The 17106-nt window shown below is 39.7% G+C and overlaps 1 protein-coding gene across 2 annotated transcripts in view; it reads right to left on the bottom strand.

The window, feature by feature from the left end:
- Positions 1–17106, bottom strand: part of sf3b3 (splicing factor 3b, subunit 3) — a 51155-nt gene that overhangs the window by 32762 nt on the left and 1287 nt on the right. For both annotated transcript variants that reach the window (XM_077515631.1, XM_077515632.1), the window contains exons 3-10: positions 12204–12359; positions 11700–11870; positions 9683–9855; positions 8919–9060; positions 8627–8739; positions 4364–4501; positions 1922–2025; positions 1594–1759 (exon numbers count right to left, since the gene is read on the bottom strand). In XM_077515631.1, the coding sequence (XP_077371757.1) occupies positions 1594–1759; positions 1922–2025; positions 4364–4501; positions 8627–8739; positions 8919–9060; positions 9683–9855; positions 11700–11870; positions 12204–12359 (1163 nt within the window). The remainder of the gene's footprint in view (positions 1–1593; positions 1760–1921; positions 2026–4363; positions 4502–8626; positions 8740–8918; positions 9061–9682; positions 9856–11699; positions 11871–12203; positions 12360–17106) is intronic.

Below are 17106 nucleotides of genomic sequence, written 5' to 3'. Positions count from 1 at the left end.
CTAAGCTAACATTCTCTCGACGAAACAGCGTGTACGTTGCTGTTGCACAGAGGCGTAAACATACCCACTAATGTCAATAAGCAATCGCGACATTTTCTCGTTCCTCTGATTGACAATCATAGACAGTCACGGCAAAACGCTAGCAGGAGGGTTGCCGGTTACGACTGCCTAAACAATCACAGGGGGAAAACATTTGTCAACAAAACACTTGCCTGCAATGCACAAAGCATGACGCCACAAACTATCTGTTACCGTATCATTGTCGATTACACCCTCCCCACAACACGACAATAAATCACACAGGAGAAAATAATGGACTTTCTTTACTCATTCAATTTGCCACTGACTTCTGAAGGTTTGTGCTTTCATTATATTTGATAAGTTAATGTGCTTTAAGCATTATGTTACAATTAGACTTACATACAACACAAAAAAATGGTTTGACATGAACAAATTATCATTAAATTTAAAACAAAGTTCGTAGTTTTTGGCACTAGGCAAATCACTCACGAAGTAAAAATTATGGTGAAATCAATTGAAATAGAAAGGGTGTATGAAAATAAATTTCTTGGAGTAGTTATTGATGATGAATTAAGTTGGAAGTCACACATAGAAAATGTCAAAAAATCATAGGGATACTCTATAAAACTAAGGATGTCCTTATAAGAAATGATTATACACATAATGTTTATTATTATTACCATATCTGACTTATTGTGTGGAAATTTGGAGAAACGCATATAAAACAAATACTAACTCTGTTAAAGGGGCTGTCTGCCGGATTCACTCAAGAAAATGCACTTTTTAAATACAGGACGTACACACTTTAACTTTCTCTCAGTCTACACATCTGTGTTTTTATTAATCTTTTGTGGTAATTTCGTTCCTAAACCCCCACCCCCCCCAGCCTGTATTTTGCCATTTTGTGTTTATTTTGTAAACAGCGGGACGTTTCTGTGGAAAGACAGTATTTATAACCCTCCAGCCAATCGCAGAGCGGGGGTTGGCGTGTCGCAAACGGGGCCGGGCGAACGTGTCACGCACTCCCGCAGCAATCTGAAAGCACGCACGGATTTTTTTCTTCACTCACTCATTCACACACGTAAGCTTCTGTGAGTGAGTGAGTGAGTGAGTGAGTGAGAAAAAAAATAATTTACAGAATACATGCGCATCATGGCGCATGTTCAGGATTAGGAATGTTCGATACCACTTTTTTTCCTGACCGACTCAACTATCGAGTAGTTAACGACACTGATACAAAATACCGATACCATTAGTAAATAATATTCCCCACCCAAAAATGATATATGATACCTCAAATATATTATATTTCCTTAACACTGCATGAAACTAATGGCAATTCATACAATTTCTAATTTCTAGAAAAAGGACTGGAGTAGGGAGGACGATAATGGTATTCTCACCGCTGCGAGTACTGATTCCTTAAAATAAGACTGGTACTGGCACCGATACCTGGTATCGGTATTCGCCCATCATAGTCAGGATGGTACCACCTCTGCCTCAATTTGAGCCAGGAAAAACCCTGCTAGCAGTATTAATCTAAAAGACACAAAATTTAAAATGAACACCCACCTGACAGGCCATGATGGGGGACAAGTTCTCCTGTTCATCAACCAGGACCAGATTCTTGAGGGGGCGGGGCTGGAAGAAGAAGGTGTCCCCTTCTTCCAGCGGCATTGCAGAGGAGAACTCGGGCTCCTCGTCATCATCGCCCAAGTGAGCAATCTGGTAGAGGTAACTACAAGAAGATTAACAACATTAGTCATCATGGCGTGTCAAAATCCACAGATTAAATGTGTGAATCATGGCCAAGAGGAAACCCTAATGTATGATGAGTGTACTGTATTAAAAATAACTGACATCCTATCTAATAAACTTCAAACAACCTTAAGACACTTACTGATTTCCAAATTCTGAAGCCACAAACAGGAAGCCAGTCTTCAAGACACACATGGCTGTTGCCACAGGGATTGTATCAAAATACTTCAGCCTGATTTCTGTGACCTAAAAAAAAATAACCATACATGTATTAGAACTCATATTTCGATTTGACCACATATACCAGTAACCTTGCTCTCGCAAGATGAATTCTCGCGGTATTTGTGAGTACAAAAACTCCGAAGAATACATCTTGTACCGCTCTCGCAGACAACCGCCGTTCCCGAACCACTGCTGGTTCGGACCAATCACAGAGCGACATTGTGTTTGCGGGCAAGATATGCAACCAGGAAGCCAGCGCAGACGCAGGGGCTAACAAACAAACAAACCCAACATGGACGAATGGACGCTACAATTAATTCTGTTCTCGCAGAATTATTCACCGTTCCTTGTTGAATGTTGAACAGCGAGAGGCGCTTCGTGCATTTCTAGCTGGTAAGAAGTAAGGCCTTTTCCCCCCTTCGACAAGAACGAACACGAAATTTTCACCCGTGGCCATGATTGGTTAAAACAAATGTGTAGAATGTCGCATCGTCCAATCAGCTCGAATTATTGTAGCAGCTGCTTGTTTATGAGCTAGCTTATAAGCAAACTTAGCTTGTAGCAAACGTGTGTGATGTCATGCATGCTGAGATCACGTCTCTGATCAACTGCTGAAAGGAGACTGATTTTGTCCTCTTTCATCTAAAAACTGCTTCAAACAAGAAACATCAAAGCATATGTAGGGATGAAAGAATGTTGATTTGTTGTAATTGTATTGTATTGGTGTTAATGTTTGTTATGTTTGTTTTTTGTGTTTCTGTAAAGCGCTTTGTGACAGCTCAGGCTGTTTGAAAGCGCTATATAAATAAAGTTGAGTTGAGTTGAATTGAGCCTTTTCCAGACGAAGTTACTGTGGAGAGGTACCAGATTGGCTATTGCCAGGTTAATATACCAGTATTTTAAATGTGAATCCTACAGAAGCATTATCTAACACATTACTAACTTATTGTATATCATCAGGGTGTGACATTAAGCCTTTTTGGGTGGTGGACCACCATGTTACACAGTGCCAGAATGACAGTATTGGCACTGGCCCTGTATAGTCATGATATAATACGATACGTTTAAAAGATAATTTCACATTTAGCATCTTTATACTGTATTATTTAAGCCTTTAAGAAAAATATAAATTTACATTTTCTAATGTGGTTTTATTTGCATTATGAGATCTATCATCTTTTGCCAATGTCAGACTACGCGATTTTTTTGTCTTACATGACAGCTGCGCTGTCACATTACCCGACAAATTCGCTCTGTGTCGTGGACGGAGCGTGTAGTCACACTACACGTCTGAACGCGACAAGACACCAGCCGATCATCGTGTGTTGTCTTGCCAAGAGAGACGCGTCGGCCACTGTTTGTCGGGGAGGTGGGACAAAAAAAATAAATAAAATAAAATAGAGGCAAGGACAGGGAGTGTTTGCGTGAATGGAGCACGCATGGGACAAGTGTGATGTGAGCGCATTGCTTGCGCTCCCTGCTCCGCAATAGTGTTTAAAATATGATTTAGTAGCCAACAGTGTATTTTAATTTATTTAGGCCTATATGCGCCGGTAATTATAGCTGATTTTGTTAATTAATTTGCTGGATGACATCTTGTTTTATTATTTTATCAAACACTGAAATATTATATTGAGTATTTTTTACTGCTTCATTTATTCAGATTTGATTTGTTTTAGTACGATGCATTGGATAGTACGGCACTCACTCCAAAGGGGGGGACTTTCAAGTGAGAGCGGGTGACAGTTAAGGCGGCGAGGCCTGGCCCGATTATATGAAAATGTGATCGATCCTCACTAAATATGTGCCCATCTCATATGCCCAAATTTCTGAAATTATTAGAACAACAGTCACACTATATTTTGGTCCTCTATTCATGTCGCTGTTGCCTGACGGATTGCACGGATGCGTGCGCGGTTTGTTTCTCTTCTTCAACACAGCTGAAGCTCATCAGCAAGCTCTGCATAAGCCTGATAACGATCCTGTTCATTGGAACAGGTCAGTTTGAGCAGGAAAAATCCAAAACCTGCAGGACTCTGGCCCTCGAGGGCCGAGTTTGGACACCACTGGTTTAAGCGATTTGTCCTTATATATAGAATATAACCTGGCGCACAATAAATATATGCTACGCAGTAAAAAAAGAACAATGATGATTGGTCAATTTTAGCGGATGAATTTAGAATATTGAATAATAAATATTAGAAAACCAAGAATGTGTTTATTTAATTGTATTTATTTATTTATTGAATTTGTCGCGGCCCAATTAGGCTAGCATCAGTAAACTTCTTATAGTGCCCCGAGGCCATCGGGCCCCTGTTATTGTAGAACCCTGATCAAACAAATAATCAGTGCATTTTCTCACCATTTCTTCATCAGTTTCCAAGGTAACTTTAAAGATGTCTCCTTGCTCGGTCTGGGCGAGGAAGAAGAACATGGACTTGGTCTTGTGGGTTGCTGAACAAACAAATATCATACCACGCTCTGGGTCATCCAGGTCATTCTAGCAGAAGGAAAAAGACAATTACTCATATGCATGTTTGTTTTGAGAACTTCACAAAGTTGGTATACTCTGCATTAGCTCTGCAATCAGTCTGCCTGAATAGTTGAACAATTATGGGGCCATTATTGTAGCAAAACTACTTACTAATTAGTATTTCGATCCACAAATATTTAAGAACAATTTGTACGCGTAACCAGTGTTTTAAGTGGGCCGGAACTCACCGGTACGGAGCTACAGCACTTCTAAAAATCGCCCTTGAGCGTTCTGGTACTTCTCGACGTGCAAAGAACGTACTATCAGCGTTACTATATGCTTGACAATGCAATTTTTGATCCTCAAAAGCTGTTCGGGCGAGCACCGCTCATCCACAGACTTGAATATAGTATTGAAGCCCTGCACTCGTTACATCACCATGCACACGCTTAATCCAGTATTTAATATAGATCTGTGCTCGGCGAAAGAAGCGCGCACACGTCACTAAAGTCGGCCAGTGTCAACGTGATGCTAGCCGACCAGAACGCGTGTGTACAACCATAGTACTTGAGTTCAGAAAATGAAATAAAAACGCTAACATGCTGTCCCAGTTCAAAGATTCAAAAAGACCTCGGCCAGACGGTGGATTCGCAGGCTGATACAGCACGGACGTAATAAATAAGTGGGTTGCTCATGCTGAAGAGAGGCGTGAAGTCGGGGCGTCCATCTTGCGTTGCCAGTCACACCTACAGTCTGCTGCATACTTTTTCCCCCCACGTTATTTTCTTCCTCTACAGCAAAAACACCACTGTGTGTGGCGTACAGCTGTAGTAATAAGTATAAAATAAGTGTGAGAGAAGCTCTAAGTGCAGATTCATAATTATGAATGTGAATATAAAATTTATTTCATACGGTATTTTTGAGAGTGCTACTCAAAGATTGGTCTGCATCATCAACCAGTTATCATAACTATCAACAGTGAAATGAAAGCAAAGCACACAAGAAAATACAAGAAAAAGCAATCGCTGTGAATTGTAAACCTGACAAATGCGTAAAAACAATCTACAAATATGTAACTAAAGTCACCATTGTATAACGAGAATCTACAAATATGTAACTGTAGTCACAAATATTATTGGCGCTAGCGACCCCTGGTGGTCTGAGCCACCAGGTATATTCGAATTCTGCACTTAATTCCCTTTAAAATTATGTACCTACTAGGGATGCAACGGTTCTCGGTCTTGGACCGGACCGTTCGGTCCGCCCTGCGCGAGACAATACGCCCTTTTGGACCGCGGGTTTTCGGTCCAGAACAAATTTTGTATTTATTGACACTTATACGCCACTGTGTGAGCGCGTGCAAGCCGCGGCAGCCGCGCCGGCCGGAGAAAAGCCCTCCCCGCAAGCTAATGTCCAATCAGTGTTGCGGTTCCGCCCACTCGCCCCCTCACACAGACGTGGAAAAACAAGCGCGAGCTGCGGAGAAGTGGTGTGGAATAATTCCGGCTTCCTTATCGAATACGTCGACGAGGGAGTGTAAACGTTGCTTGTAACATGTTCCATACGTGAATCCATGTTGAACGGGAGCGTTGCCACTACTGAGCGAGCGCTCGCCGAGCCGGGCTCAGCGCTGCCGTGCGCCTCAAGTCGGAAAGCGGACACGCACTCTGCCCTGTCAACACCAACCCTCGTTCCCCCAGCCGGTAAAATGCTTCAGGACACACACACGTGAAAGCGACGGAGACCTGCGAGAGCAATGAAACAAATAATGCCGACCGACGGCACGCTTCATGCGTCACGACTGGCTCGAAGAACCCAGCTCTACATGGCCGCCATCCAATCCACGACTCCTGTGAATCCGCGCTGGCCATCAACAGCAGAGAGACGAGAACAAAACTAAACAAATGACACATCCGCCCTCCCCCGTCTTGTGTCAAAGTAGTTGTTTCCACTGATTTATTAGATTTTTTTTTTTTAATCTCCTGCCGCGAGTCCCTTTTTCAATAAACGCATGAAGAAGACACGTGTGTTTTTGAGTTTTAGAAAAAGGTTTTGAAACAAGAAAATGAATATTTATGAATATTTATGGCATATAAACAAAAGAAAAGCCAGAACACGCTCACATTCTGCAATGGTGCGTTCAATGACCACACACACACTAGGAATTCTCAGTACACCTAAAAAAGCTCAAATGACAGATGAATGTTAATGTTTTTTTTTGGTTTTCTTCCACGTTTGAAGTTTAAAGTCATGGTAGGGTTAGGTACAAGGAACATTTCTGAAAAATGGCCACTTTTATGTAGTAAAAAGTAATAAGATCCCACGGCAATTCGCGACTGGCTAAAATGAGTTAAAGGAAACACGAGCAATATGAACAAACACTTCCAGCGTCTTTGCCCTGATGTACACAGAATTTTTTGTATAATATTATTAATATTGTTGTTGGTGTTGTTGTTATTATTATTATTATTATTATTATTATTATGTGTACATATATTATAGTATCCGCATAGTGTTAAAACTCGTTACACAATGCAATGTTTGCCCAGAAGCAAAATAAAGTGAATTTTTGGGGAAAAAATTGTTCTCTTTATGCACAAATCACGTACCGAAACTGAGGCCCAAAAACCGAGGTACGGACCGTACCGTGGGCTACCTGTACCGTTGCACCCCTAGTACCTACAAAATGTAATACATGCATGTACCTAAAAAAATGGACCAAGTTACAGCAGTTTTAATGTGGAAGGTGGAAATCCCTAGTTTTGAGAAAAAAGGGGGTTTAAAGTTTTGGTACTTGCATCTTTCAAATGTCCATAGCAACCAGTACCTTAGGAAAAAGATATGAACCTGAAATTTTCAGGAACTGTTAAATTATCAGTGGAAAGTCAATTCCAATAGCAGGCAAGGTCATCGTCCGAGATTTTAACCCTTTAAATGTTTTAGTAGTTTGACATCTCAAGAGATGAAATCAGCGTCAACTTTGAAGATCACATTCAGCTTACAATTTATATTGTGAGGCATCAGCCAAAGTTCGGCTATATTATTGTTGCTTCTTGTGGTATTTTCTTGCTTAAATGAGGTCATATTACCGCAGTGGGAAATTTGATTGAATAATTTTGTGTCAATTAAAAGATTATTTGCCATTGGATGTGGCCTGTGAAAAGTGCTTTATTGATAACTTATCATGGATGTGATAAATGCTTTTGGTCAAATGAAGAAAATGAAAATGTGATGGTTTAATAGTTTTTTGTTTTGTTTTGTCTCACCACCCCACCCTAAGTAGTCTGATACACGAGGGACACTACACTATTGTATCTACAAGTCAATATAACCTGTGTGCATTTTCGGGCAGGGTGTCGGGCTGACTCGCTTGTGGAAGACCATCGTGATCACGTTTCATCTTGAAGTTTCATAGCTCATTTTCATGTTCATGTCATCCCATTTAAAAGAGCATCAGTGAAAATGTGTAGTGATATTTGCGACATATGAGGGCAGACGGTTCATTTTTGACGCATTGAAGAAGTGGTGTGTCCATCGTCGTATGAAATAGACAACATCGACAAGCGATCAAAACATTACATTAGTATTTACAATACATTATTACATTAGTTTACATTACATACTAAGCACTGGTGCATGTCACAACTTTTAATTCCCGACTCTGTGTGGCTGTGAGAGCAGAGAGACAGCCTGTCACTCCCGCGGGGGCATTGTGGCTGGTCCCCTGCTGGAGATTGCCATGGTTTAGTGTGTGAATGTAGTAATTTGAATTAAAAGTATAAATTGATTCATCAATAAAGAGATCCTGTAGAATAATCAGCAGTTTATTGGCCTTCAAACATCGGCCAAAACAATCGGCTCATTGGGCCAAATGGCCTTTTATTTTCCCCTTAAAATGTTAAGAGGAAAAGCGAAATTTCCAACGCTATGGATGTACCCTGAATGCACCATTTTGCTTGCGTAGCATTAGCAACTAGCCAGCCAACAAGTGTGTAGCGTATGCTATTCTGATTATTCTGTTGTCCCTTAGCGTCCTTTATGTTGTTCAATGACACCACAGTTGGAGTTAACTGTAAAACTAAATACATTATTATTCCAAATGATCACATACATTTTCTTGCCACCATAGATGAATGGATAGTTAAGACTTACCCTGCGACGTGGGATAGGGCAGCGAATGTCAGGCTGGTCACCAAAATTCTTATATGTGATGTAGTTTTCAGAGCAGATCAGAACTCCGCTTGGCCCGTCGGAACCACCAGGAACTAGATACGCAAGAGAACTACATGAATGGCATACACAGCGGTACCTTACCTTATGACTTTATTTCAATCAATTCAGTTAACATTCATTTTTACTCCAAACATATAGAAAAACAGTTAACAGGAATCATCATCTATAGAATGTTGCTTTATTTGCAATCGACTCGTGAACATTTGCGTACCAGTGATGAGAAAGTTCCCATGTTCTTCTAAAGCCTCACTGTACTTGCGAACCACGTGGTTCAAGCCAAGGTCCAACTCATAGAAAGTGAGTGTTTGTTGCGTGTTGGCTGCAGCTTCTCCAGTAGGGTCATTGTCAGCTTCCTGTAAAGTGGCAGCCACATATTTAAAAAAATAAATAAATAAATAAATAAATAAAAGACAGCTGATATACAAAAATGGTGTTGGAAATCCAGCATTGTTTTGAGTACCCAGTGAGAGATAGTGATTGTTTTTTCAGTTAAAGGGATACTTGACTCATTGAGCCACTTTCAGCAGTAAAAGGTTTATACAGCATGAATTTGATAACTTAATTATTTTTCTTGTACAATTAGTAACTTTAAAAACTAATTTTAACACTTGCTGTCGACTGAGGAAATAGATAACGACTAATCATGGCTCACCTGTTTTCTGGGTTTGGTCAGCAAACTGAGCCATGATTAGTCATTACCTACTTCCTCAGCACAGGCTGCGTCATCTTCAGTCGACAGCAAGTGGAAAAATTTATTTTTAAAGGTATTAATTGTACATGAAAAATAATGAAGTTACCAAATTCATTCAAGAAAAAAATATTAACTTTTTGCTGCTAAAAATGGCTCAATGAGTCAAGTATCCCTTTAAGGTCAGAGAAGAGACATGACAAACTCATCACATGGTGATGATGATAAAACTGTAGTCTTTTTTTCTCCATAATACCATTTACATGCTACTATGCTAATGCTAGTACCTCATAGTCCATTTCAAGACAAGCGAACATGGGATTTTCAAAGCCGACATCCACACCCACTACATGGTATACCAGTGTGTTGGCTTTGTGTGCCTCCAGTGGGGAAGAGATGGTCAGTCGTGCAGCTGCATCTCTGTTCAGAATATAAACCAACTTCTGTTTCTCTATTGCTCCTACACAAGGAAAGGACAAAGCTCACATTAATGACACCATTAGTGCAATTCTGGAAAATGATCACATTGTGTGGATTTTTTAAATTTAACTTCATTTGTTTATTTATTCCCTCCATTGTCCATCACGACCAAGTTTCATTCTTTTTGTGGAACTTGTTGTAGTTTTTCTTTTTTCTTTTCTCTAGCCTTCTGCAGAGTAACTCTGGATGTCTGTGGCGTGTTAGATGGCGAGTCTTCTGAGCAATTGACCTTACCGTGGAACGCCCCTCCCGCCCACAAAATGCGACGAGCAGCGTCCTCCGACATTTACAGGTCAAGATAAGCTGAAGTGCATTCACAGTAATGGCGAAGTTGTCAAATCTTCTTTTCAGGACGCCGATATTTCTCTTCGAAGCAAGCAAAGGGAGCTTTAAATTTTTTAGTGAAGGTTATCTTCACTCCCTCACCATGCAATTTTGCCCAAAAAGAAAAGGAAATGTACATCGCTATCTGCTGTTGCCTCACTCACTTCGACTGATTGTTAGCAAAACTGAAGTTTTTGGACACTATTCTTGTTTAAGCAGGGTAAGAATATATTTATATTATCTCATAGTTTCAATGTTTTGATGGCATTTATAATAGTAAGTCAACAAACGCCGCTTTTTTTGGTGTTGTTTGACGGTTTAGGGAATGGAATAAACCAGATACCTCCTTCCCGCTGGTCGTGATAACTGCTCTCTCGCTCACACAAGCCGTGACTACAGCAGGACGCCGGTTTGTCGATTCGGATAATGGTTATCACTCTTACACAAGCCGTGTTTACAGCGTTTGACCATTTTTATTGATTATTTTTCGTGCCTTTGGCTAACCACGCAATACAACACTGGGAGCTGGACTGCTTTGTTTGTCCGCAGCTAAACTCACGTGCTGGCGCAGTCATGACGTCTTGATTGGTTTGCTAGGTCATGTGGGCGTGGTTTATGCTAAGGTCAATTGTAGAATCCATTAGAGCATAGGTGTCAAACTGCAGTCCTCGAGGGCCGCAGTCCTGCAGGTTTAGGAGGTTTCTCATTTTCAACACAGCTGATTCATATTTTATCTCATCAGCAAGCTCTGCAGGAGCCTGATAATTATCCTGATCATTGAATCAGGTGCGTTGGAGTAGAAAAAACCTCAAACATGCAGGACTCTGACCCTCGAGGACCGGATCTTGACGCGTGCATAAGAGCATGGTTCCCCAATTCCGGTCCTCGAGGGCCGCAGTCCTGCAGATTTTCCATTTTTGCGTCTACCAACACACCTGATACTATGGACTAGGATCGTTATCAGGCACGCTGATGAGCTCATTATATGAATCAGGTGTGTTGGTAGGCGAAAAAATGGAAAACCTGCAGGACTGCAGCCCTCGAGGACCGGAATTGGGAAACCCTGCATTCGAGCGAAACACTAGCTCCTGGCTGTGACTCCGAGAAACAATGAGTTAACACAAGACCGCGCATCATGTCACATCCTCAGATAGCAATAAATTCAAATCCGAATCCAGGCTGAAGACTAATGGCCAGAGGATTGCCGAAGTACTCATTGTGAAGCGCTAAGGTGTTAATCTGCTAATTGGAAGATGCTTGATTCATAAATGTTCAAATAAAAAGGCTATTGTAAAGACAATTTTGGGCAGAAGCTTATATACGCATACACACGCACACACTTCGGCACATTACTTGCATCTCTTGAATTACGTTTTCAAAATTTAAATCACAATTAAATTCCGATGAATTGCCCTACCCTATTCTCTGCCATGTTGGTACACAGACATACACACTCATTATTCAACTTGCAAACACCCTAAAAGGCTTTATTGAACATACCTATCATAACAGCTCTGCCTTTGGGATCTACTGCCAAAAACTGTCCTGGGACAATGCGGCGACAACCACTCTTCCCAAATGTCTCCTGGTGAATTTTCTCAAACATGTTTTTGGACGGATGATATTCCAAGATGACGATACGACCGCTGTCACTTCCAACAACAATGTAATCTACAACACACAAACAATGAAAATGGTGAATACAGCAGCATGGTTTGCTATCTACAAGAGACTTCGGGAAACTAAAATTTCAGGACTAAATCCACAATGTTTTCATTTTTATTTGGTTCTTATGTTATGGCAGCACAGAAGGGTACCAGTGATAGACAAGGGAAAGGTTTGAAAAGATTCAAACCAGAAATTGAATTTATTTTGACGTTGTGATGGTAGCAGTTGACATCCATAAAGCCAGCTGAAGAAGTGAGTCGCTTTCTAGATGCACACAATAATATCCCATTGCAATTTGTAAGGAAAAAACAATTGTACATGCACTGGGTTATATACCTTTGGTTCCTCCTGTGAGTCGGAAGGCCATTAGTGAACGCACAATACCAAACACTTCCATTGTCAGCAGGGTGTGCACCTTTCCCGTATTTGCGTCTGGCCGGAGCAACTCTATGATCTTTCCTCTGGAAACAACAATCTCCTGCATTTTGGTTCCTACAAAAAACACACACATGCACGCGTGCACGCAAGCACACACACTCCATAAGATGAATAAATTGGAGGTTGACCTAAAAGTTCCATTTAAAAAAAATATCGTTAAGAGAGACACATCTAAATGTTTGACACTGAACCAAGACTAGTGTAGACATCCTTGGCAGAGGTATACATGATGGTAGGATACATTAAAGTCAGAAAAGTTCCAGGACTGGTGTCACAAAAGTTAGAGTTCAAATCCAAACTTCATTTTTCCCCCTTTTTAATAATCCCTTTGGAGTCTAATGCACTCTCCAAGCCTACTCAGCCATGCACTCCTTGAATAAATCTTCAGGAATCACTCGCACCATTATCGTCTTCAAAACGGGTCCTCTTGATAACCCACTTGAACTTGGCAAAGAAGAAAAATTTACACAATGCAGGTTGGGTGAGTAGGAAGGTTGACCCAGCATGGTAGGGCTGCGTAATAACTTTAATTAAGTTGATTGTCATTTTAAAAAGTGAATAGTTGAGAATTTGCTAAATCGTGAAATCGAATATTGTCTTCTGGATGATTAAAAAATGTGGTTCTTGTATTAAGCACAAACAATGAATGTTAAATTTTATGTTAAAACTGATTTTGAATCAAGATACACTATTGTTGTCTGAACATTTTGCATAAGATTTTTTTAATTAATGAAACCTTTAAATATATGTTTTTTGGGTTTAAAACCGATTAAAATCATAATCGTAAGAATGACAAAAAAATAAAAATTGTGATGTTATTTTTTTTGCCATATCGCCCAGCTCTACAGCATGGCAAAATTCTTTATGGCTAGGAACTGTCAGATGCTCACGGCACTGTTAGCAGGCATGTCATGGAGAAGTTGCCACAACAAAGCAAATGCCACATGATCTCTTTAGAGAGAGGGTTATTTTTTTTTTACATTTGGATGATTTTTTTTTTAATGTTTAAATTGACTGCGGTCAATTAACAATAATTTTGCAGGGCACAAGGGCGCACATGGCTTCTTTTTAAATAATATTCAGGCATTAATCAGGGATGAAAAATGTGACATGTATACGACCTCTCTAGGAGGGTAATTGGGAATGCAATTTTTTTTTAAAATGTTTCATACTTAAAAACATCAATTTGATGTAATTTGAGAGATAAAAATCAAGCAGACTTAAAAGACAGTATCAATGTATACCGTATTTTTCGGATTATAAGTCGCAGTTTTTTTCATAGTTTAGGCGGGGGTGCGACTTATGTGTGAAATTAACACATTATTATACCATTTCACATGTTATTTTCACACTAAACCGCAAGAGGGCGCTCTAGGCCTGTGTTGATAAATTCAACATTGCATCGTCTAAGTCCCGAGTTGGGGGAGTTGTTTAAAAGTGACACCGAGGATGAAGATTTCATTGGATTTAGTGATTTGGAGTGAAACTGATAGTTTGGTAAACTTGTTAGAATGTTCTTTATTCTAGAGTTATATGAATAACTTGTTGTGATGGGAACATAATTCACCCACGGAATGTTGGGACGAAGGGAGAGTTCCGGGTGGGAAGGTTTTGTTATGTGGAAAAGGGGAGTTAGCCTGTTAGCTTCTAGCTGAGTGGGGAGTTGCTGTTAAGACCTCAGAAGCTGATGTCAATAAAACGCCAGCCTTTGGCTCCGTGCTTCAACACTCCGCCTCGGACTCCCGTCACTGCTCGCTACAAACTCTTAATATGTTACGTTGTTACTGACATTACCAGGCATGTCAGTCATGTAACGTTAGTATACCGTACACTTATTCAGCCTGTTGCTCTCTTTTATTTTTATTTTAAATTGCCTTTCAAGATGACATATATGTTTTTGGTAGGGGTGTAAAAAAAAAAAAAAATCAATTCGGCAATATATCGCGATACTACAGCTCGCAATTCTCGAATCGATTGAGTAGGCAGCCGAATCTATTTTAAAAAATCAATTTTTGATGGAAAAATATTCAACAAAACGTCTTACTTAGGGTTAGGATTCACACCTTAAGCATGGAAGAATGTTATATTAATGGAACATTAAGCCTTAATATTTTATTTCAATGCTGTTCGAACATGAAACAGGTTGCAACCTGTTTGTTAAATACAGTGGCTCACAGTTATAAGACTGTAGTTTCAGATACATAAATAATACCTTTTCATACAAATCTTACAGTGTACATGCACAAGTTTACTGAATAGTATTTTCTAAATTTGAGTACAAAATCGCAACAATCAATTCATACATTTGTATCGGGATTAATAGGTATCGAATCGTGACCTATTGATCGTGATACAAATCGAATTGTCAGGCGCTAGGCAATTCACACCCCTAGTTTTTGGTGTTGGATTTTACCAAATAAATTTCCCCCAAAAATGCGACTTATACTCCAGTGCGACTTATATTATGTTTTTTCCCTTCTTAATTATGCATTTTTTGGCTGGTTCAATTTATAATCCGGAGCGACGTATAATCCGAAAAATACGGTAATAAAATTTGTGATGCACAATATGAAAAATTTCAACCGATACCGATAACTGATAATTTCCTGATTTGTATGGTTGATACCGATAAATTTGTTTTTTTCATATTTAACATAGCCTTCATATAATCTGAAATTTGTTCGTCCAGGAATGGAAAAACTGATGTTTTAGTAGCTCTGATTACGACAGCAAACAAATGTGTTTCTTTCAAATGTGTATTTATTGTCTATATGAAATAGCTTACAGATAATTACACAAAATAAAAAGTTCCTTTTTAAATTAATACAGAACTACAACTGGTTTATCTGGAAAAACAAAACATTCATGTATGTATGCATTATGCAATAGGAATGCATTTATTCAACTCTAAGTGCAATAGTGCATGAGGATGAGGTAGGTGAACGTTAAAATTATATGTATTGATATTTGTCAACCTTAATTTAAAAAAAATTGAAAACAAATAAATGTACAAAACTGGCATTGCAGCAAACCTTGTGGGTGCCTGGGTGGTTATGTTGTTTCCCGTGGTCTGGACGGGCCGTGAAGGCAACACAGACTTGAAAAGAATAAAATAATAATAATAAATAAAATAATAAATAAGCTGCTCACATTAGCGTGTTGCGCTGTGGCTTGGTTACTGCCGACAGTAACTGGCATTAAATAGTTCATTGCTTGGCTTGATCATTTCACAAACGCTACAGTATTAATGCTTTGACTGCGCTGGGCATAGTAGAGATTTCTCTGAAAATGTAAAAGTTAAAAATAAAATAACATATGACACGCATCCTTGAAAACTCCCACCCCCAACTGCGGTAGGACTTACGTGTAGTGTTAGTCCGTTTTTGTCAATCAAACTGTGGCCACTTGGGAGGATGCAACGTGGCTCCAAAATGTGCTATTAACTTGGAAAAAAACGGGTCAGCTACAGAAAAGGGATGCTTGTCTAGCAATATGAATGCCATAACTTTGGCGTTAATGGCTTTAGATTTGTTGTTTGCTGCCTTTCTGGCTTGTTAGCTTAGCAATGTTAGCCTAGCAACATTAGCTGCTGCAGCTGTGCCTCCTTCACGTTCGTTCAAAACATCTTTGACATGATGACGGATTTCAGGTGAGCAAAAGCCTTTTTTCCCCCACTCTTAGAATCCTTGCTGAAAATGTTTTGATCTTAACATTGACGAATGGTCGCTGCAATTAATTATGTTCTCACAGAATTACCCACCGTTTCCTTGATGAATGTTGAACAGCGAGAGGCACTTCGTGCATTTCTACCTGGTAAGATGTTCGTGCTTTTCCCCCCTTCAGCAAGAAGGTAGACGAAATTTTCACCCATGGCCATGATGGGTTAAAAAAACAAACAAAAAAAAAACATGTAGAGCGACGCATCGTCCAATCAGCTCGAATGATTGTACAAAACATCCCGCCTTTTCCTGACCAAATTACTGTGGAGAGATACCAGATGGATATTGCGGAGAACTCATTTGAGTGAAGCGCATATCCATCTGGCTATTGCCAGGTTAGAAATTTTAAGACCTCACCCAGATATTAAAATTCAATACCTTTTCAAGAATTTCTAAGGTGGTATTTCCAAATCAATAAATTCAATGCTTTTAAGAATATAAAACCCCTGTAAAAACAATGTCAGTTTAGTGATGAGACCATAAACAACAAACGTGCAGTCCCCATGGGGACTTGCTTATGGGGTGCAAATACATCTAATTTTTAAAATGAGGAAAACCCGTCGCCATGACGGAGAACTTTAACCCATGCTTTAGAAACATGTTGGTTGATTACCTGAGCCCACACTCAAGAGAAAACATGCTTGGATTTGACATACAGAAACATGTTGGTTGATTACCTGAGCCCACACTCAAGAGAAAACATGCTTGGATTTGACATACCTTTGTGAGACCAGTCCTGGAGCTTTTCTGACACACCACATAATCATAGGTGGGCAGCCTGTCAGGATTACCTGACTGTATGTTTTTCTGACCAATGATGAGAAACTTAAAAAAATAAAAAAATAAAATAAAATAGGCAGACTAAACAATGACGGACATGGCTTTTCATTCGTGAGTATAATCGTCATTCACCGTGACATACCTGTTACAGACGGATGCCTGTTTTGCCGACGAATAAAGGAAGCATGCACTGTGTGTCTCGCATTGGCAATGTATTAAACTGGAAATGAGTTTTCAAAAATGAATCCCATAGTTATGTTAGTAACAACCAAATAAATAATATAGAGAAAACTTGTCATGAA

The sequence above is a fragment of the Festucalex cinctus genome, chromosome 3 (genome assembly GCF_051991245.1).
Source record: "Festucalex cinctus isolate MCC-2025b chromosome 3, RoL_Fcin_1.0, whole genome shotgun sequence".
NCBI lineage: Eukaryota > Metazoa > Chordata > Actinopteri > Syngnathiformes > Syngnathidae > Festucalex > Festucalex cinctus.
The sequence above is the reverse complement of the archived record's forward strand: the minus strand, read 5'-3'. Positions and strand labels throughout refer to the sequence as shown.